Raw genomic sequence first — 22,243 nt, 5'->3', positions numbered from 1 at the left:
CAAAGATCCCTGATTAACAGTTGGTCATTTGTGGTTGGCGCCCACTGGGGTACTGACAATGGCCGACGAAGCCCTGTTGCCTAGTAACAAGGTGCCGGGTAAGGAGGCACAGCAATGGCTGCCTGCTAAGGGCTGTGTTCATCCTATTACAGAATAAGCTCGGCGGTCATTCTGAACAGCGAAATCACCGACAGAGAGTAGAAAAATGAAAAAAAAAAAAACCCAAAACGCAGTACTGAAGAGGCTGTGAAGATATTTATTCACACTAGAAGAGCTGAAGCAAGACAGCGGATTGTGGGATCCATCTTCGGAACAACCCACTGCTGGTTAAAATTTTCACTCAGCGCATGTCCGCGAATAACCCTAGAAATCATAGCGAATATTGATTTGGAGGGGTTACAATAAGTTATAACAAGCCAAATTTAAAATACCAACCTGTGAATAGCGAAGGTAATCTGTATTCTCATGGGCAAAAACAAATCTTCCTTAAGTATACACAGATCAAAACAGCTGAGCTCTGAGCACTACAAGTTCCAGCATGCACCGCTTCAGGCCGGAGCCCGCGTTCTTCCAACCGCCCCAGCAGGGTCAAGCCGGAGCCTTTGGCCCGGAAGTATTGCCTTTCATCACGTGGTACGTTCTGCGCCTGCGCACACGCTGCGGGGCTGGGGGGAGTTGCGGAGTCAGGCGCCATCGACCACGCCGCAAGTCTACGGTCCCTCCTGGAGCTTTGCTGTTGTACGCCCCTGCTGCGTCCCTGTGGGCTTTGTGCGACAGCGACATGGAGGAATTCGACTCCAAAGACATTTCCACTTCGAAGGACGAGGACTGCGTGCCGTTGGGTGAGCGACTCTACCTGAGGCGAACGGCGGCTTGCCCCGCCCAGCGCCTCGCTTGAGGCACGCTTTGCCGATTGTGCGTTGGCCCGGCGGGCGGGTTCTCGAGTGGCTCCGCGTCCTCTTCCGCCTGCCCGCCTAGCGCGGCCCCCTGGGCTCGGCTTGTGTGGTTGGCGACGTTACGCGCAGCTGCTTCTCGGGGCCTGGCTTCGGCCATTTCCCCATTCGGAGCGCGAGAACCCTACCTCGGAGTCTGACGGCGGTCTGGCATCGCGTACCCTTAGCGACCCTGAACTCTTCTGAAAGGCAGTCTTATCCCCCCCAGACCTTCCGTCCCCAAGGAATTGCTAGCTGGCATCACGTCCCAGATACATATCTTCACTTTGTCCTCAAAAGGGATCTGGTTAAAAAGTCCACATAGTGATGTCCTTTACTTCTTTGCAACCTCTGTAACTCATAGCTCTCCTTTCGGATCTTTTTGTTTTTGTTTATGCTTCTAAAACAGAACGGGGCCAAAATGTCACCCATTCCTACCCTTTCGCCATCCTGCGCTTTCCCCAGGCTCCCCATCTCATTGGATGTATCTGCCCGCCCAATTGCTCAGGATAAAAACAAACAAAAAACCCTTGGCAGTTGTCCTTACTCTCACTTTTGCTCCAACCAATCATTAAATTCTGTTTGAGTCTACAAATAAGATTCATTTCTGATCACTCCCTCACCAGTCTCGCTCTTACTGAGCTACCATTATCATTTATGTGTGTGCTTAATCGCTAAGTGGGTCCGACTCAATGGGACCCCATCGTTTGTGGCCCCCTAGGCTCCTCTGTCCGTAGAATTTCCTCGGTAGAAATAGGGTGGTGGGTTGCCGTTATATCCTCCAAGGGATCTTCTTGACCCAGGGATCCAACCGGAGTCTCCAGTGTTCTCCCACGTCGCAGGCGAATTCTTTACCCACTGAGCCTCGAGGGGAGCCCATAATCACGAAGATTCACCGCACCAACATTGGTCTTTCCATATTGTCCATTGTGATCATTTGAAAACTAGTTTTCATTTTAATCGAAGTTACCATGAGCCTGCTTAAAAATAGGTATTTCTGAAAGGCTTATTTTGAAACTGAACGATTTCCATCACTTCTCCTCCCTGTCAGTCCTCCCTAGAAGGAACTGTTTTCTTCTTGTAAAATTTGGTGTTTCCGTCGTCTGTTGACTTAACCTATTCATGTTAGGTCTTCTTTTAACGTCTCCTTCAGTCTTTCCCCTCTACCAACACACACTTTTTCACCTTCAGACCCTTCCCACCTCCCCAGCCTTCCAATGTTCTTACCTCAGTTTGGGTTAGACTATTAATATTTAAGTATTCTTTTTATTTTTTTATAATGACTTTGTAAACATCCCGCGGTAATTTGTTTTTTGTTACTGGTCTTTGCTGCACTAGTTTTCTCTGTAGTGAATAATTTTCATTTTGTTGTTGCTTAGTCATCTATATACTTACTACTGATTTGATTCTGAACTTTCAAAATTGTTTGAGTTACCGCCCAACATTTAGATTTATTAATCGTCCTTTTTTTTGAACTCCCTCTTTGTTTCTGACCTGCTCCAATTTGGCTTGTTTTTTGTTTTTTTTTTTAATCATTTTTAAACCTAAGATCTATCATCATGACCACCTCTCTGGATGTTCCATTTAATCTTCTTTTCTCTTGGATTCCCTGTTTCTTGGGTCCCATGATGTCTTCTTTCTTGGCATGTTCCACCAAAATGAGGATAAATCATCAAATAACTTTTTCAACAAAATTGCATGATATAATCTTTTTTTGGTGACCCTCAGGCATGATTAGTAGTTTGGTATGGAATTTTGTGGGTTTTTTTTTTTTTTGAATTTTGTGTTTTATAATAAATTTTTAATGTGAATTTTGAAGGTTTTTGTCCCATTATTTTCTAAGTTTCCAGTGTTTTTATTTAAAAAAGTCTCTTGTTGATAGTTTCTACTCACTTATATAAAATACTTGTTTCTGGAAGGTGATAGAATCTTGTCTTTGTTTCTGATATTTCGCAGTGATATCCATCCTTCTGTAACTTCTTAAATTTGGAGAGGGACAGTTGTCTTCATTTTTTTTTCAGTAATCATCATTATTTATATATTGACTTATGTTATACCTTATGGACTGGTACTTTGTTTTTTCTATTTTTATCCTCTGTTTTCTAACTTTTAATTTTCTTTTTTGCTTTATGAGAATATTTCAGTATTTCAACATTCCGCTTTTGAGTTTTTTTCCTCCTTCCATAAGCTGTCCGTAAATATCTTCTCTGTGCAGCCTGGCATTGGAGTTGGTGACTTAGATGGCTAGGTGGGCTGCTTTTTCCACAATTACTTTGAGGTTCTTAGAGGAGGTGTTGGGAGCAGTCACAGCACAGTACGATTGGTTGCAGGTCAGCAACCCTTCAAGCTGTTTGATGTTGTAACCAGAAACTTCCAGAAGCCACTGAGAAGCATGTGCTCTGTTTTCTTGTTGTCCTCATAACCAGGGTTGGGTATCAGCCCTTGGATATTTTTAATTTTGAAAAATTTTTGGTTGAAAACTTCTATATAACATCATATTCTTGTTTCATGAGTGCAGTGTCTTAATGCCCTATAGATATTCATAAAGCTTTCAGGCCTCTTGCCTTCTGAGATGGCCCACACCCTGTGGGTTTCTCCCATGACGGCTCTTGCTTTCCAAGATGACCCCATTACCTGGGGCCCCTTTCTCCTTTGGAGATGGTTGGCATTCTGTCTATGGAATGTATCTCTCTCTCAATAAATCCACTTCATAAATGTCAAATAATAATAATAATGATGCTCTAAATAGTTCTACTTTTAACTTTTGTAGAGTAAAATTTACTCTTACAGTGTTCTGTGAGTTTTTTGAGAAACGTTTATTAGATTTATGTAACTACCACTAAAATTAACAGTTCCAAGACCACCCTTACCCTTCCCTACCCCGGAAGATAGGTCATACTCTGAGTGTATAGAAACCATTTTATTTCTTCTTTTCCAGGAGGCATACTTTTTCTTTCTTTTGGTAGCCTTATTTCACTGGGTTCAGTTCCAGTGTGTGTTGCATAGGAGTGGTGAGCATTCACATCCTTGCCTTGTTCCCAATTTTAAGGAGAAAACACGAGTGTTTTACCTATCATTATATGTTTGCTGTAGGTTTTTCATAGATGCCTTTTGTGTGTTTTAAGGACTTCACATTGCTACTTCATTACTAGCTCAATCACATAACATTACCAGGTCCATGTTTTTATGCTCTCCATTTTACAGGTGAAGAAACTGAGGCACCTAAAGTTACTCACCTAAATAGTAGCTGGGATGGACTTAAATTCCAGAAGACTTTCCAGGTGGTGCAGTGGTAAAGAATCTGATACTGAGTACAGGCTCACTCTGCTTGTTGAAGGACAGGCCAGTGAATCCAAGAGATGAGGTGTTGAGGCAAGGAATACAACTTTAAAAGTCGGCATTCTTAATCTTGTTGGGGTCTGGATGCCAGGTTGTTATATAAAATTGGAGAGAGAGAAACAGAGAGAAGCAATGAGGAACTAAAGCCAAAGGACAGAATAGGGAGAGGCAGTGAGGAAGTAAAGTAAAAAGGGTCTTCAGTCTTGAAATATATCTCTGGAAAGGGCCAGCCTTTGGAAGGGGTGTATTCAACTCTTCTTTTTAAGCTATTCACGGGTGAGTGGGATCAGATTATCTCTATGAGCGGAACAAAAGCTTTTTAGTTTAATAGTCAGGCAGAGGGGCAGGCAGGGTCCTGTGAAAGTGTTAGTCGCTCAGTCACGTCCAACTCTAGGGTCCTCTAAGGTAGGCTGTTATGGTGGTAGTAACAAAAACAATGAAAAAGAAGTCAAAGAAACAGTTTCCAAGATTAAGGAGTTAGAATTGGCTGCTGCTCTGCAACAGTTCCCCACTGTCAGAGTCCATTCCACAGCCTCTTGGAAAGAGAGAGAGTGCGTTCTGCTTGTCAGTGGATCTTGCTGGAGTGTCCACCTTTGGCGCCAGTGTTCTGAATGTTGAGATTTATCTTCTTCTTTGTTCCTCTTTGGAAAGTGTCTACTTTACACTTGTTGACTTAGAGATACTGAACTTCAGATCCAAGAGACAGTATCTTAAGAAATTCACCACTTTTCTATGTATGGGGAGATGCAAGAGTCAGGGCTCATTAAAATTATTTCCTTGGTAGGTCCATCACCTCTCTGGGAGCCTGTAATCCTGTATTCCCAGTTTCCTCAGGGTTCACCAAAAGGAGTTTTTTCAGTCTGATGCCTGCTAGGTTTTAAGTATTCCTCTTCCTCGGGGCTCGTTTACTCACATTGAAGGGCTGCAATTGCTCATTTCATTTCTCAGGTCTTCCCCTCTTGATCAAGAATTTAACTAATATTTGGGAGACTTTCCATGAACAGCTTTTGTCCCACAACACCGAGAGGCTCATCCCAGTTTAGACAAAAATTCTTGATGTGCCCCTCCAGGTGTTAAGTTTTGGACCAGGCTCCATGAATAATTAAAATTTCTCTGGATTCTGTCTTGACTATAATCCAGGAGACATTTTCCCTTGTTGCTCCTTATCATACAGAATTATGCTATTACAATTACTTTATGTGTGATTTTCTCAAAATGTTTAGCCATAAAAGTTTTGTTTGAGGCCTGATTACACATTGGTTATTACAGGAGACAGCATTTTTATTAATTAGATAGGATATAAGTAATGCAGCTATTAACATTGACAGTGACATAGTGCAGCAGGGGACACAAAGCACAATTTGAAAACAAAGAATAAACAATGTTTAGTGTAACTACTTGTAATCCAGTTGCAATAATCAAGCAACCAAAGGAGCCATAACTGATTCAGTGAGCTCTTTGCAGTTTCATTGTACTAACCATGCATGCTTGTGTATGGATTCATCTTTGAAACAAGCATATGGTACTGGTAGGATCAGCCAGGTAGAGGGAAAAAAGATAAATGTTTCAATTTTGTGAGAGTTGGAAAATAAAGAAGGCTGAGCGCTAAAAAATTGGTGCTTTCGAACTGTGGTACTGGAGAAGACTCTCTTCAGAGTCCCTTGGACTGCAAGGAGATCAAACCAGTCAATCCTAAAGGAAATCAACCCTGAATACTCATTGAAAGTACTGATGCTGAAGCTGAACCCCCAATATTTTGGCCACCTGGTGCGATCAGCTGACTCATTGGAAAAGACCCTGATGTTGGGAAGATTGAGGCTAGAGAAGAGGGCGATAGGGTGAGATGGTTGGATGACATCATCAGTTCAATGGATATGAACTTGGGCAAACTCGAGAGATGGTGAAAGACAGGGAGGCCTGCTGTGCCGCAGTCCATGGTGTCACAAAGCATTGGACAGGACTTGGTGACTGAACAACTAGAGTGATTGCTTCTATTCTGTTTCAGTGAACAGAGCTAGAAAATACTTAACCTTAAAAAGAGTTCTAAATTTTAAATTCAGTTTTACCATTTGTTTTCACTTAATTTCATTAAGGTAGTTTTATAATTGTGTGTCATTTCTCATATGCTGAAGATCTGTATTCCTAATGTGATTAGCAGAACAACTTCCTTGCTTTTACCTGTAATATAAAAGAAATACTTTCAAAATACCAACACTGATATTACTAATAGGAATAGAACATTTTTTGGTCTCTAGAATGCATTTTGCTAAGCGTATGCAGTCAAAATACTGTGAAGTCCGTGGAGATGTTAGTCTCCAGTGTCCGTCCTTAGTGTGTTATCATTTTGATTATGTTTGTTTATTTAAACTTTGCTTAATTTAAGAGATATTCTGAATTCTGCAGAGAGAGAAACACAGAGAACTCTTGCTTCTGTCCCTGCCTATCCCACTGTGTTCTCCTGTGTTCTGTTGACGCTTACCGATAGTGATTTTCCTTAGTTTTCTGTTTTTCCTTGCAGTTTTGCCTTTTTATACTCTATTTATATTCAGTTCAGTTCAATCACATCTGACTCTGACCCATGGACTCCCTGTCCATCACCAACTCCCGGAGTTTACTCAAACTCATGTCCATTTGCTGTCTAGGATACCAACTTTGCTTTAGTTTTAGAACCCATGTATTGACTATTCTGTTGACCTCAAATGCTCATTTCACAGATTTTCCTATGGCTGGCTCATTCGCATCATCTTTGTTTTGTTTTTTCCCTAAACTGCTGTCATGTTGGTAGTTTTTAAGAGTTTTCTAATAATTTTGTTTTTATTAATTTTTTTAGTCATCCTTTTTTGTGGATGCCTCTGAGGAGATTAATTATTTTTTTCCCCCTTTATTTTGTTTGCTCTGATTTCCTTTCTGTTTGTTTTCAGTCTTGCCTTGGGTATTAGAGGCTTTCCTCGAGGGTTTGGTGGTCCTAGTTCGTTGTGAGTTAAACATATAAAACTAAATGGATCTGGAGAAATACTCAAAATAACACTCTTTGTAATGGTCTCAAACCAAATGTCCATAATGCAGGAATGGATAATTGTGGTATAGTCATACAATGAAATAATATTTAGGGATGACAATGAATAAGCTACAGCTCCATATAAGGAAGGGTGACTTAGAATGTTGAGTGGAAGAAGCTGGAGGCAAGAGTACATATTGTAGGCTTTTTGCTTAAGACTCAAAAACAGATGAAACTAATCCTTGATGTTAGACTTCAGAATAGTGGTTCCCTGTGGGATGTGGGTGGTGGCTAGTGATGGCAGCAGGGCCCAAGTGGCTTCTGCAGTGCTAGTCACGTTCTGTTTCTTCACCTGGCTCTAGTTATACAAGTGTGTTCACTTTGTATAATTTCGTTGATCTGTGTTATATTGTGTGCTTTTTGGTATATTGTACTTTCTGTAAAAGCTTAAGTGAAGTAACAAAATCTGGTGGTTTGGTAAAATCTGTGTGTGTACCAGGATCTGTTGGTTGTTACCCATAGAATGTGGTCAGACTGGGCATCCAAACAATACTCTTGTTCGGGACCCTGAATGTCAGGGAGATGGGAAATTGATGTGTTTCTTTCTGTTATGTCTTAACTTGAAGTCTTTAAGCCTTTTTCTAAACCTCTTTTATTGATAAGATATCTTTTGGTTAGTTTGAAAGATTCCAAGATCAGGTGGAAACATCAGTTTCTTTTTGAGAAGTACAGTAGTAGACTTGGAATTTCTGTTATTCAGTCAGCATATACTGCTAAAGACTTGTACAGCTGTGTCCTCTATGTGGAGCATAGCAGGAATTGCAGACATTAAGTATAAATGGAGTGAGTTCAGGAGAAAAATATGGACTGTCTTGGAGGCCTAGAATGGGGGAACGTAGCCTAGTCTTCAGAAACAAGGAGGACAGCCCTCAGAAAATGGTATTTAGTCTGGTGAAGAACAAGGGAAAGTATTAGACTTTTTTTTTCTTAATGAAAATGTGTCATCTCAATGTGAAAAACCTTTATTCCTGTCTGTCTGACCACCCTGTTAATGTGATTTCAGGTGGAGAATGTCATGAAGATGATATAAATGAATTAGTGAAGGAAGATGAAGTGGATGGTGAAGAGGAGACACAGAAAACCAAAGGGACAAAAAGAAAGGCTGAGAGCGTTCTGGCCAGGTGATGCTGCCCTCGAGGCCCTGAAGTCAGGGGCTGCTGTCACAACCATTGAGATTGATAGGATTGATCCGATGATATATTTCTTGCTGCCAGTGTTTCTAACCTTTTTCTCATTGAGGGGAACATTTTGTGGTATTTTGGAATTACATTCTTATTCTCTGGAAAGCTTTAAAAATTCTTGACCTTTAATTTTTAAAAAAATCGATGTGTAATCAATAAGTGCACCTGACTTAAAATGAAATTTCAATTAAAAATCTTTTTATTTGGCTGCACCGCTTGTGTGTGTCTTTGTAGGCATGTACATTTGTAAATAAGATCTGTCTTTTATTATCTAACTGATGTTTTTGTCTTCCTGGGCATTGAAACAAAAAGTAGATTGTAAAAAAAGATTTTGAATATTACATGATTTCCTTGTAGCGAGAATAGTCTTAAGCAATTACTGTTTTAAGCCCAGTGCTTTTGTCCTTGAGTTTTTCAGTATTCCATCTCCTATCTTCAGACAGACAGAAGATACAAGTCTTCCCTGTACCTCACCCCCTCAGAGCTCTAGGCAAAAGCAGTGTGTATAACTCTAAGGTTCTCTTCAATCTCTGTCCTTCAGATGAAATGACTTGTAAAAAGTCACAAATAGCTGACATTTGTTTGTTCTTAGAGCTCTCTTTTTAAACCAGTTGATTTTGTAAGGTGATTCTGGGTGTTTTCTTGGTAAAAATAGCTGATCCCAACTTAGAACAGTATATTTGATTCTAAGTGTTTCAGGAAAATGCTTACAGTAGGGATCCAGTTCTTTTTTTCCTTTCCACAAAATCACAGCTTATCTCTCCCACTCACTGTCTCATGCGTGTTAATCACTAGTCCCCAGTTTAAGAGTTTTCTTAGGTTTGCAACATTACGTTTGGAATTCAGGAAGGGATAACAAATTATTTTGCCTGTTTGTCTTCTCTTCTTCATTGTGACTGTTGGTGATTAGGAAGAGAAAACAAGGTCGCCTCTCACTGGACCAAGAGGAGGAGGAGGATGCCAGCAGGGAATCTGGAGGGAGGATTGTTGAGAAGGAAGATGCAGCTGCAGAGCAGGAAAAAGGCGCCGAGTCAGAGGATGCCAGGCAAGAGGAGGCTGACGTGCTGGCCAGCTCCGTCAGTGACGCAGAACCAAAATCAGAACTGCCTCCGAGTACACAAACCAAAGTAAGTTTATAGGTGAATGGGACAAATGCTTCCTCAGAAATGCCAGAAGTTCCCTAGGCAGATTTTCTCAATTTACAAACTGAGGTTTGAGGCTTCAGCAAAATCAAGCTAGCTGCCTTTTAATAGTAACTCTACTATGTGAAAAGCAAAGCATTCCCTGTGAGAGAAAGTCAGTTTTCAGTGAGTACTTAAAGATGGAAATATATGTTAAGACTAGCCAGAAACAATATATTTGGGTGGATCTTTCAGTTTTCATTCTAATGTGAAACTTATTACACTTCCTTTTTCATAGACAGGAGAGGAGACTGAAGAGACAAGTTCAAGTAATTTGGTCAAAGTGGAAGAGCTAGAGAAACCTAAAAAAGCAGAAGAAGTTAAACTCACCAAATCACCTCTTGCTGGTGAAGAAGTCAGGTAACGTGACAGTCACAAGCTTCAAAACTAGTTCTTTAAAAAAGCACATCTCTATCTTAACATATATTTTGTTTACTATTAATTGACCTATTCATTGGCTGCCCTGGGGCCTCCTTGCTGCACTCGGGCTTTCTCTGGTTGGGGTGAGCAGGGCCTCCTCTCTGGTGTGGTGTGCTGCCTTCTCACTGGGGTGGCTTCTCTGAGGCAGAGCCCTGGCTCTAGAGCGTGGTCTCAGTAGTTGTGGTGCACGGGCTTAGTTGCTCTGCAGCATGTGGTATCTTCCTAGACCAGGGTTCAAACCGCTGTCCCCTGCATTACACGGATTCTGAATCCTGGACCACCTAAAAAGAAACATCTTAAAAAAAAAGAGACATCTTTCTCAATGGTGTTAGATATCTGTTCTCATTCCAACCTCTCTTAATGTTTTGAAAGAGTTACACTTGAACTCAAGGAAAACAGTACTTTAGTCTTTGCAACCCTGTGGACTGTAGCCTGCCAGGCTCCACTGTCCATGGGATTCTCAGGCAGGAACACTGGTGTGGGCTGCCATGTCCTCCTCCAGGGATCTTCCTGACCCAGGGATCGAGCCCGAGTCACTTACGTTTCCCGAGTTGGCAGGGCCGGTTCTTTACTGCTGGTTCCACCTTGGAAGCCCCAAGGAAAACAGTGGCTCCTATGTGAGGGTACATGAGAACGGTCCTTTCACATATGGTAATAGTTTGGGGGTAGTATGAGGCGGTTAACTGAATGGAAACAAGAAAATGTAAGAGTTAAGCATTAAATACTTGGTTTGACTTAATTTTTGCCGTGCACGGTGACTTTAGCTATTTCTCCCTTTATAACTTCCTTTAACTTTGAATTATAAGCCCCCAAAAAACCTTTGAAAACCAGGTCCCAAATAAAAGTACTAGGAGAAAAGTTTGATTCTTATACTATTTTCTCATCTCAATGTTATTTTTTCTGTTGATTCACAGGTGTTTTTTTTTTTACTAGTTTAGAAAAACAATAAAAGCTTAATACTCTTGGTTGTTGTGGATGAGAGCCACATACCTGGAGTTTCCTCCTTCTCATTTATTTAAAATTATAATATGAAAATAGATCTGTAAGGTAGAGCTAAAGGAGAACAGATGAAGTTCCTGCCAGCTTGATGGGATTACAGGAGTTGGACACTAGTTAGGGACTAAACAACGACAACTTTCCCAATTTTGAACCCATCTGTTGTTCTGTGTCCATCCAATTCTAACTGTTTCTTCTTGACCCACATGCAGGTTTCTTACACAGCAGGGAAGGCTGTCTGGCAGGACATCGGAAGATGAGCCCCGCAGGTCAGAAGGTGTTCAACATGCTACTGGAGAAGAGCAGAGGGCCGATACTAATACCTCCAGTAAGAATGAAGCGGCTGGGCCAAAGTGGAAAGGACAGTCAGCTGTCGATGTGTCTGGTGACGAAAGTAAACTCCGATGCTGTAAAGAAGAATACTGCATAGGAACCTGGAATGTTAGATCTATGAATCCTGGTAAATTGGATGTGGTGAAGCAGGAGATGGAAAGAATAAACATCGACATCTTAGGAATCAGTGAACTAAAATGGACAGGAATGGGCGAATTGAATTCAGATGACCATTATATCTATTACTGTGGGCAACAATCCCTTAGAAGAAATGGAGTCGCTCTCATAGTCAACAAAAGAGTCCGAAATGCAATAATTGGGTGCAATCTGAAAAACGACAGGATGATTTCAGTTCGTTTCCAAGGCAAACCATTCAACCTCACAGTAATCCAAGTCTATGCCCCAACTCCTTATGCTGAAGAAGGTGAAGTTTACCGGTTCTATGAAGACCTACAACACCTTCTGGAAATAACACCGAAAATAGATGTCCTTTTCATCATAGGGGATTGGAATGCAAAAGTGGGAAGTCAAGAGATACCTGGAATAACAGGCAGGTTTGGCCTTGGAATGCAAAATGAAGCAGGGCGAAGGCTAATAGAGTTTTGTCACCACAACAGGCTGGTCATAACAAACACCCTTTTCCAACAACCTAGTAGACGTCTCTACACATGGACATCACCAGATGGTCGATACCGAGATCAGATTGATTATATTATTTGTCGCCAAAGATGGAGAAGCTCTGTACAGTCAGCAAAAACAAGACCTGGAGCTGACTGTGGCTCAGATCATAAGCTCCTTATTGCAAAGTTCAGGCTTAAGTTGAAGATAATACCAAAAACGACTCGGCCATTCAGGTATGACCTAAATCAAATACCTTATGATTATACAGTGGCGGTGACAAATAGATTCATGAGATTAAGAGAATAGAGGGGCACAGAAATTAGGCCTGATAGAGAGTAGGACCAGATTTTGGGTGGTCTTGAATGTGAGTGAGGTTCAGCGGTTTGCGTTTTATGTTCTAAGTTAATACTGATCCATTACAAGAACTTAGGTAGGGGAGTAACGATGTTTTTTTGTTTCTTTGTTTGAAGTCATCCTTTGAGGTTAAAGCAGTCATAGCCAGAGAAGATATTTCTTTTTTTTTTTTTTTTTTTTGAAGATATTTCTTAAAATTATTTTTATTCAATTTTTGGTTGCCCTGGGTCTTCATTGCTATTCACTGTCTTTGATCTTTGCAGAGAGAGGGACTATTCTCTAGAATTGTTCGAGTGAACTTTAATCATGAAGTTTAGCAACTAGAATTTACAGAAATCCCAGTGGTTTTTTCTTGTTACTTGTACCCTTTTCTTAGATTTTCTTTCTTTTTATTCTCTTGTAAACTTGGTATCTCCTTCCTTGGTGCAGAGTGACTAATGAAGAGGATGCCACAAATGAAGAAGCAAAATCCGTCTTAAAGCAGAATGAGAAAGAAAAACCTGAGGCTAACGTTCCTTCAACTGTGTCCTCAGTTCCTGGTGGGTCAGGGTGAGTAGTCTAGTCTCAGGCCCAGGCATACCTGAGATGTTGGAGAAGATGTCTTGAGTATAGTGATGCCCTTTACCTGTACCTATTAGTACTCTCTTTCTTGTTTTTCATCTCCCAAACTCTTTTTATTGGAAAAATACTGGAGAATGTCCTCTTCAAAAAAATGCTTTTTTGAAACAAATAAAACATGAAAACAAATTCCATGAGGTCTAGGAATCAGAAGATCCAACACTGGATAGGAGTCCTGAAGGCATCCTGAGGGTGACAGCAGTGGAGACCTAGTCCAAGAGAGCACTGAACCCACATTGTTAGAGAAGGATCCAGGAGTCTGGAAGAAGACACTTTTTTAAAACACCAAAGTACTTGAAACTTTTGAAGAGATTTATATAATGAAGGAAGTGGTTAGATTTGTATTACTATTAAGTGCATAGAGGTGAGTGACTTGCCTGGTGGCTCAGACTGTAAAGAATCTGCCTGCAATGCCGGAGACCCAGATTTGATCCCTGGGTTTGAGAAGATGCCCTTGAGAAGGGATGGCTACCCACTCCAGTAGTCTTGACTGGAGAATTCCATGAATAGACCATGAAATCACAAAGAGCTGGACACAGCTGAGCAACTTAACACTAAGTAGATAGGACATTCAACCAATGTAAAAACACCAGAAGATCGTTTGCCCATAGGGAAAACAATGCACTGGAAAGATGTAATCTATGGTTTACCTATGAATAGATTGCATATTTAGTTGCTAAGTTGTGTCCAACTCTTTGTGACCTCATGGATTGTAGCCTGCTAGGCTCCTCTTTCCATGGAGTTTCCAAGGAAGAATACTGGAGTGGGTTGCTGTTCCTTCTCCAGGAGACTCCTTTCCTGAGAGAAGGAATTCTGCTGCTGTTCTGCCTTTCTTGAAATACTTGCCAATTAGGGAGGGTGCAGAATTAACAATAGGTTTCTTGTTTGATTCTGAGAAAATTCCTGGTTCACAGTGTTGACACAGAGCTGAACGTACAGAAGACTTCACGTTTAAAAAGTAAGTTTTGAATGAAAATGTCAGCAGTTCGTCATAATTATAATAAAGATTTGGTTTTAGTACCTGCTTCCACCTGTAAGGATCTTATCAGAACAGAAAAAGGTCAAAACAGACTTAGAAATAATTTTATTAACACACAGTCAAGAACTTAATAGTTTTTCTCCCTTCGCATTTTCCATAGTGTATGAGAATTCTTTCTTTGGAGGAAGGAAAACTTAACTTTCTTCTTAACCTACATGTAAGAAGTAAAGCCGACAGTTAAGTAGGAGGAATCAGGGGTCTCTCCTAGAGAACGGTGAACATGGACCACTCCCATCACTGCACTGATCACCTCTGACTCCTGAGCAGAGCTCTCGATTTCTTTGTGGTGTTTGGGGTGGAACAAGTCACCTATAGGGCTTCACTGATCCTTTAGTTGGTTTGTTGCTTCACCCTTTCATCCCGAAGCAATGAAGTTTTGTGTTTTTACATTTAAAAACATGAATGGCTTTTCCTGTCAGGTTATGAGTTTTTTCAGCACAGGCCCTCCTTATCTTTGCACCCCTGACTCCAAGCAACACTGTACACTGCTGCTCGTTGTACCAAATGGAAACCCTGAGAGAGAGGTTTGAGTGCAGGCCATTCTTGTGAGAAGTGATTCCTGGGAACCTGAGCAGGGAGGTAAAAGGGTGAGGGAAGGTAGCCAGGGCAGAGTGTTTTCCAGCTGGTGCTGGTGGTGGCTGCTACTCTGTCCTGTTGGGGGACTTGGCTGGGGTGAGGAGGTTGGGGCGGTGTGATCCTCCAACTCCCTGCCATGCTCGCTCAGCTGCTTCCGTGGCACTCAGGCCATGGGCTGGAGGTGTTTGCAGTGACGCTGTTCTCAGGGTGTCGTGGCGGTGAATGCAGGGACATGAGGAAGGGCTATGTTCCCATCTGCTCTGTACTTTTTATCTGCTTCTTCATCCAAACGTTTGTCTCCCACTGGAGCAGCTAGGTGGTGGAAGTCATGGAGTAGTTACCCAGGAATCTAAGAAGGAACAAGACTCGAGTGCGTGCTGCCACAGTGGAAATGGAGTAAACATCAAGGGAGGCGGCTGTGAGGGGAGCAGAGTAATGGGAGCAGAGTTCTCCAGACTGACCTTATTAATAATCTAGGACAGTAGTTTTTAAGCTGTTGTTGGCAACGTTTAAGAGAAATGAAACAATAAAAAAATGTCAGAACTAGAGTTGTTCTAAGTGTTCCAATGAATTTAATCTTTTATTTTCATTAAACCTTTTTTTACTCAGTTAATCTTTTCCAGTAAAGATTTCCAACTTAAGTTCTTTTGATGTATATAACTTAGAGAGGACTCTTCGGAGTTTGTACTTAATGCTCTCAGTAACACTGAGCCATCAGAAGAACTTGAGTAGGAGTAGCAGATTGTTTCATTGCTTGAAGTCATCCTTCAAGATTAAAGCAGTCTTTCCCAGTGAAAGTTCATGGGTTTTTTCCAATTTATTATTTTTGGTGCGCAGGATCTTTATTGCTGCTTTCTCTAGTTGAGGACTTCAGCTAGACTGTAATTGTAGCGCATGAGTTTCTCACTGCAGCGGCCTCTCTCGTGAGTGACTAACACTTTCTCTTGTGGGGGAGCACAGGCTCTAGGCGTGTGGGCTTCAGTAGTTGTAGCTCTTGGGCTCAATAGTTAGGATACATGGGCTTAGTTACTCTGTGGCATCTTCCTGAACCAGGCATCCAGCTCACGTTCCCTACATTGACAGGTGCGTTCCCATCTACTCTACCACCAGGGAAGTCCCTGCCAGTGAAGATTCTTAGTGTAAGACTTGAAGTACTTACTTTGTGCCACTTGTGTGGGTGACAGAGTACTGAGTGCAGGAGTTAGTTCTTAGCAAGAAAATTTTGTTCTTGTCTCAAGATGCCTGGAGGGAAGAAGAGAAAAGATGAGAACTTTTATTCCTTGGAAATCTGGAATTTATAGGATTTTCTCATAATTCTGAATGACCTTTTTGATCACTCAGGATAACACAATGATCATAATCTTAGACTGTCCGACACACAGATTGGCATTTAAATGGAATTCTCAGATGTTTTTATTGACTTGGGAAACCCATACATTAGGCATTTCCCTTCTTTATCTGAAATTTCTGGCACCATCCATATCTTTATTTGATGTTTTAGGAGTCAGTTTTGTTGAGAACCTTTCTTTCCTATCTGAAATTGGACAAGATTCTAAATTGTGTAACTTTATTCCACTTCTAAGTCACTACTTGTGTGGCCAATGTTAAGGAATTTTGTTTCATCATTGGGTTTTTTTTAGATATAGAACAGAAGCCTTTAGAGTATCCCAATTGTTTATACTGTTGCTTTTCTCCTTGAAATAATGCCAGTGTGTTTCTCCCAATTACTCCACCTCCTTGTTCCCACTTTGACTTAAGCGTGAGCACTAATGTGCATGTGAGGTGCAGTGGGAGAGCCCTTCAGTTCTCACATCAGTGACACATGTGGGCTGTGATTCAGTGGTGACTGTCATGTGACAGAAATGAGGGGATTTTATAAAGATGTCAGACTTCCATCTGCTGTTGTTTCATTTGTTAAGTTAATAAGGGGAAATGTCTTTGTCTAGAAGTGTTTTGGTAAACTTGAATCATAAGATTCAGCAGTCAGAATTTCCAGAAAGCCCGGTGTTTATCCTTGTTATTTGGGCCCTTTTTAAAGATTTTATTTCTTTTTATACCTCTTGTAAACTTGGTGTCTCCTTCCTTTGTGCAGCATGACTAAGGAAGTGGGTGAAACATCTCAAGAAGCGAAATCTGTGTTCAAGCAAGATGAGAAAGACAAACCTCAAGCTAATGTCCCCTCAGCGGTGCCATCACTTCCTGCTGGGTCAGGGTGAGTAGTCTAGGCTCAGGTCCAGGTGTACCTGCCACGTTGGAGAAGTTGTTTTCAGTACAAGGACATCGTTTACCTGTAGCTCTCATGACTCCTTTCTCGAGAGAAGAAATTCTCCTGCTCTTCTGTCTTTGCTGAAATACTTGTCAAAATGGAGGATGCAGAGAACAATTAGCCATAGGTTTCTTGTTTGATTCTGATAAAAGTCCTGATTCACAGTGTTGGCTGCAGAGCTCAACATGTAGTAGACTTCATGTTTAAAATGTATTTTTAAATGAAAACATTAGTAATTTATCATAATCTGTAATAAAGATTTGGGTTGAGTACTTTCTTTGACCCCTGAGTATCTCATTGGAACAGGAAAAAGTTAAAGGTAACTTCCAAATAATTAACACAGTGTCAAGAACAGAATAGTTTTTTTTCCCTTCATATTTTGTGTTGTATATGAGTTATTTTGAGCTGAATAGTAGAATTTTTTCTTCGCAGGCAGTAAACATTTTTTTCTTCATAACCTGTATCTAAGAAGTAAAGCAAACAGTTAAGTATGGGGAGTCTCAGGGCACTAGCCTCCAGACAAGTGGACATGGACCGCACCCATCACAGCCCTTACCACCCTCTGACTTTTGGGTAGAGCTGTCTTGTGTTGGAGGTAAAACAAGTCACCTGTAACAGCTTCACTGACCCTTCAGTTAGTTTGTTGCCTCATCCTCTCCCTCACCCCCCAGAACAGTGTAGTCTTGAGTTTTTTACATTAAAAAAAAAAAATCATTGGCTTTCTTGTCAATTTATCAGTTTTTATAGGACAGACCTTCCTATTCATTGCATTTCTGGTTTCAAACAACACCATGTACACTGGTGTGCTTTGATCCAAACACAGACCCTGAGACGGAGGTTTGAGTGCAGGTTGTTAGTTTGAGGGGTGATTCCTGGAAGCCCGAGCAGGGAGGTGAAAGGGTGAGGGAAGGTAGCCAGGGAAGAAAGCAGCTGTGTTTTCCAGCTGCTGCTGGTGGTGGCTGCTACTCTGTCCTGTTGGGGGACTTGGCAGGGAGTGAGGAGGTTGGGGCCGTGTGATCCTCCAGCTCCCTGCCATGCTCGCTCAGCTGCTTCCATGGCACTCAGGCCATGGGCCGGAGGTGTTTGCAGTGACTCTGTTCTCAGGGTGTCGTGGCCATGAGTGCAGGGACGTGAGGGAGGGCTGTGTTCACATCTGCTCCGTACTTTTTTTTTTTTTAACATTTATTTATTTCCCTGTGCTGAGTCTTAGTTGTGACACATAGGATCTAGTTCCCCGACCAGGGATCTGCATTGGGAGCCCTGAGTTTTAACCACTGGACCACTAGGGAAGTCGCTGCTCCATACTGTTTATCTGCTTCTTCATCCAAACATTTCTTTCCCACTGGAGCACCAGGTGGTGGAAGTCATGCAATAGTTACACAGGAACCTAAGAAGGAATAGGATTTGAGTGCTTGCCACCACAGTGGAAGAGAGGTAAACACCGAGGAAGGTGGCTGTGAGAGGAGCAGAGTCCTCCGTACTGACTGTTAATGCCCTAGGCCAGTGCTTTTTAAGCTGTCATTTGCAGTCATCATTTAAGAGAAATGAAATAGAATGAAACATGTTCTAACCATGGGGCTGCCAAGGCATTCCCTATTTCAGCTATTAATGTGCTTGTACAGGGGAACAACATAACACTGTATGTGTTGTGAGGACTGAAGATGCTGTTGGCTGAAATAACATGGCTTTATCCTTTTTTTTTTTTTTTTTGGCTTTATCCTTCTAATCATTATATTGTTTGAAAAGGATTCTCTTCAGACCAGTGGCTTTCAAACTTTATTGATTGCCACTCACAATAAGAGTATGTGTTATTAGTACTTCGTGTACTCATAAATGTAGGTTTGTATGATGAACTCTATGTCCATTACTATGTAATCATTTAGTATGTGTCATTTGAAAAAATGTTATGACCCATTGAATTGATTGCAAAATCTGTTACAACCTATATTTTAGAATACTGCTTTAGACTACATATAGCATTAGCATTCTTTGGGCTTAATTGTGGTTTCCAAGGCTTGTTTCTGGTATTACTAAACAGTGTCTGTTGGATTTATTGAATGTGTTACTATGAAAGTTACTTTCTGGATGAAGTATTAGACTGAAAGGCAGAGATTCTTCTGCCTTAGCTTTCTAGCACAGATACTTTCAATTGGCATAATTTTTACTTCTAGCTTCCTTGAGTGCTTTTAAAATAATCCCTGTTGATGCTTAGACATTCTACTTGGAGACAGCATGTTTCAGAAAATACTATTACCATAGTTCTGAAGATAAGCAGAGGAAGATGTGACAGCCTGGCAAGTTCACCTTGTTTAAGTCACTCATGAAAATCATCTCACTGTATTCTGTATTAATGCTTTTGTTTCTTAGAGCTAATAGCCTTTCAAAAATAAGAAATCCACTATGTTTTAGGGAAACCCAGCAGGAAACAGATGGCATCTTCATATTTCAGTATCTTGAGGAGAGTTTAATAACTCACAATGTAATGAAAAATCACAGGGTTAGGGAGAGTGTGGTATCCCCAGCTAGTAGTAATGAGGCTCCATCACCACCCCTAGACCTGAGGGGCCACAGCAGGGAACAGTCTATGGCAGCGGCGATAGAGAGGGCCTCGTGTGAGGAGTTGAACCTCACTTGAGTGATGGACCATCCAGGGAGATGCCAGGGGAATAAATATCCAAATATCTTATTCCTCCCTCCACCCCACCTTTTGCTAGAGACTCCATTGGCCACTGAGGCTCTTGAAATTTTAATTTTCAGATATGCCTTCCAATGTGTCCTTTACATTTTCCTTCAAGAGAATTTATGTCCTTCAAGAGAATTAAATATCAGAGCTTTTGAAATCCCAATTTTAGCTCTTTTGATTTTTCTTCTAATCCCTAACTTTCTTTTTCATTTAAAGGCCTGAAAAATGTGACCTTGAAAAGAAAAAGGATTGCAACAATTAAGTATCTGACTTTGTCCTTAAGCACCTAAACTGGTTTGTATAAAATACAGTTGTTAACCTGTTTTTGTTATCTTTTTCTGTTTTGTTATCTGTTAACAAAACAAAATTGTTATTGTTAGCTGTTTTGAAAATAATTTTGGCAATTAAGTCTTGACATTTTTAAAGGGGAGTTTTCATTGTGAGTGTAAGGCTAACTGCCCATGACTTCATGTGCAGTGCTATTTGATTTAAAGCAATATGCACTCTGGCTTCTGATTAAAAATAGCCAGGAGAACCAATTTTCCAGGGGTAGTCAGAGAAGAAAAGTACAAAGGATCACAAAAAAGTAACTGGACTTTTTTTTTTTAACTAATAGAAAAAGTTGCTTTTTTTTTTTTTAAACTTAGTGAAGACTCTTTAGAGACCCTTGGACTGTAGCGAGATCAAAAGAGTTAATCCTAAAGGAAATCAACTCTGAATATTCAATGGTAGGACTGTTGCTTAAGCTCCAATAGTTTGGCCACCTGATGCAGAGTGCTGACTCATTGAAAAATACTCACACTGGGAAAGATTGAAGGCAGAAGAAGAGGTCAGCAGAGGACGAGATGGTTTGATACTATTACCGACTCAGTGAACACGAATTTGACCAAACTCCGGGACATAATGGAGCACAAAGGAGCCTCGGGAGCTGCAGTCCATGGGGTCACAGAGTCTGACATGACTTAACAATTGAACAACAATTCAACATATATCTTTAACTGTATTTCCTTTATGTTCAACTTAACTAGTTTATGGTAAAATTCTTGTCCAAAGATGTGATTTAACTCTGCTTTGTAGGCTGTATGTTAGCATCCAGAAGCTTTTGTATGATTATACACTGGGATTGCTGAAAGCTGATACAGTTTGTGAAATAAATGTATCATTTCAACACTGAGTCCACATGAAGAGGAGCTTCATGGTTTTCTGTGACATAAATCATTTTCTACTCTGCCGTTTTTTGGCAAATTAGATTGTCTGGTTTGGTTAGTTTACCCCATTGTCACAGTTAGACACAGCTGCTATAATTCCAGGCATTGCACAGATATTCAGTGTCTGGCAGGAAACTACCCATCCATTCTCTAATACTTTGTTTTAGTTTAGGTATAATATACACTGTAGTACACAAATCTTGAATGTGTGTCTTGATGAATTTGTATATATTTATACACTATACAAAGTGGTAGCAGTTAGATCAAGATACAGAATGTTTCTCCACCAGGCTCCTCCGTCCATAGGATTCTCCAGGCAAGAATACTGGAGTGGTTTCCCATTTCCTTCTCCAGGGGATCTTGCTGACCCAGGGATCGAACCCAGGTCTCCGCATTGCAGGCAGATGCTTTAACCTCTGAGCCACCAGAGAAACCCCATACACTACGAAGTGGTAGCAGTTAGATCAAGATACAGAATGTTTCTAGCACACCAGAGTGATGCAGAGCTCAGCTAGAAGCCTCCGATATCTGATGTATCCTAAGAGAGGAGAATCTTTTCTGTTTCTAAAATGTGGTAAGCCAAGATTGGACAGTAGGAAGAAACTTTGGGGAATGAGAGCGGGAAGGATCCCATAAATTATATTGCCAAGACAACACAGTAATAATTAACCAGGAAACTTGGGGATTGGGATTTTATTGTGGCCAACTGGAGACCTTTCTCTAAAGGGATTCCTCAATTTCAGCCTATTTCTGCTTGGTGGGATTATGTGCCCAGTCTTGGCAGATTCTCTACTTTTTCAAAGGAAGTTGGAAATCTAGATTATGTACAATCTCTCAGTTTTTAAGTGCTGGTATTTTGAGTGTTCCCCATACCAACAAGCAATTCTTGGACAACAGCACGGTGCCCAGCAATTGAACTCAATTCTGACTCTACCCAGACATAGCACCAGATTCTACCTGTTAAGTACTGAGTCCTACCAGACCAACCCCTACTCCAGCATACAGTTCCAAGTCCCAGTTGTTACCTGTGCTTCTGACTGATAAGTTGGGTTCTATTAATTCGTTAGACTGACTCATAGAACTGAGGCATTTTACTTACTAGATCACTGGTTTTTCATAAGGATATAGCTCAGGAACAGCCAGATGGAAGAGATGCACAGGGCTATGCATGGGGAAGGAGTGTGGAGCTTCCATGACCTCTCCACAGGCACAGTTCTCCCGGAATTTTCACATGGTCACCAACTGGGAATCTCTCAACCCTGTCCTTTGGGTTCATCATTACATCATTACGTTGCATGATTCATTAAATCACTGGCTACTGGGGAGGGATTCAGCTTGCAACATGCTGCGCCTCCCCAGAGGTGGGGCAGGGGAGGGCTGTAGGGGGCTTGGGAACTGAAAGTTCAATCCTGTAATCACAAGGTTGGCTCTCCTGGCA

At 41.2% G+C, this 22,243-nt stretch overlaps 1 protein-coding gene and 1 long non-coding RNA gene across 2 annotated transcripts; one reads left to right on the top strand and one right to left on the bottom strand.

Moving 5' to 3' along the window:
• Positions 1 to 236: 236 nt before the first annotated feature.
• LOC147352934 (uncharacterized) lies at positions 237 to 581 on the bottom strand. The gene is made up of 2 exons (XR_015145246.1): positions 436 to 581; positions 237 to 363 (listed from the first exon to the last, which is right to left on the bottom strand). It is a non-coding gene; the product is annotated as an uncharacterized LOC147352934 (long non-coding RNA).
• A 91-nt stretch (positions 582 to 672) lies between these two features.
• Positions 673 to 20,771, top strand: LOC147352933 (protein CFDP2). Its single transcript, XM_086349917.1, has 8 exons — positions 673 to 842; positions 8,333 to 8,450; positions 9,421 to 9,637; positions 9,930 to 10,051; positions 11,320 to 12,294; positions 12,845 to 12,964; positions 16,741 to 16,860; positions 19,814 to 20,771. The coding sequence occupies exons 1-8, from the start codon at positions 782 to 784 to the stop codon at positions 19,857 to 19,859; spliced, it is 1,779 nt and encodes a 592-aa protein (XP_086206043.1). The 5' UTR covers positions 673 to 781; the 3' UTR covers positions 19,860 to 20,771.
• Positions 20,772 to 22,243: the final 1,472 nt, after the last annotated feature.

The sequence above is a fragment of the Bos grunniens genome, chromosome 18 (genome assembly GCF_055505025.1).
Source record: "Bos grunniens cultivar Pamir isolate PY7600 chromosome 18, Bosgru_T2T1.0, whole genome shotgun sequence".
Lineage (NCBI taxonomy): Eukaryota > Metazoa > Chordata > Mammalia > Artiodactyla > Bovidae > Bos > Bos grunniens.
Note: the sequence above shows the minus strand (reverse complement) of the source record. Positions and strands in the feature narration are given on the sequence as shown.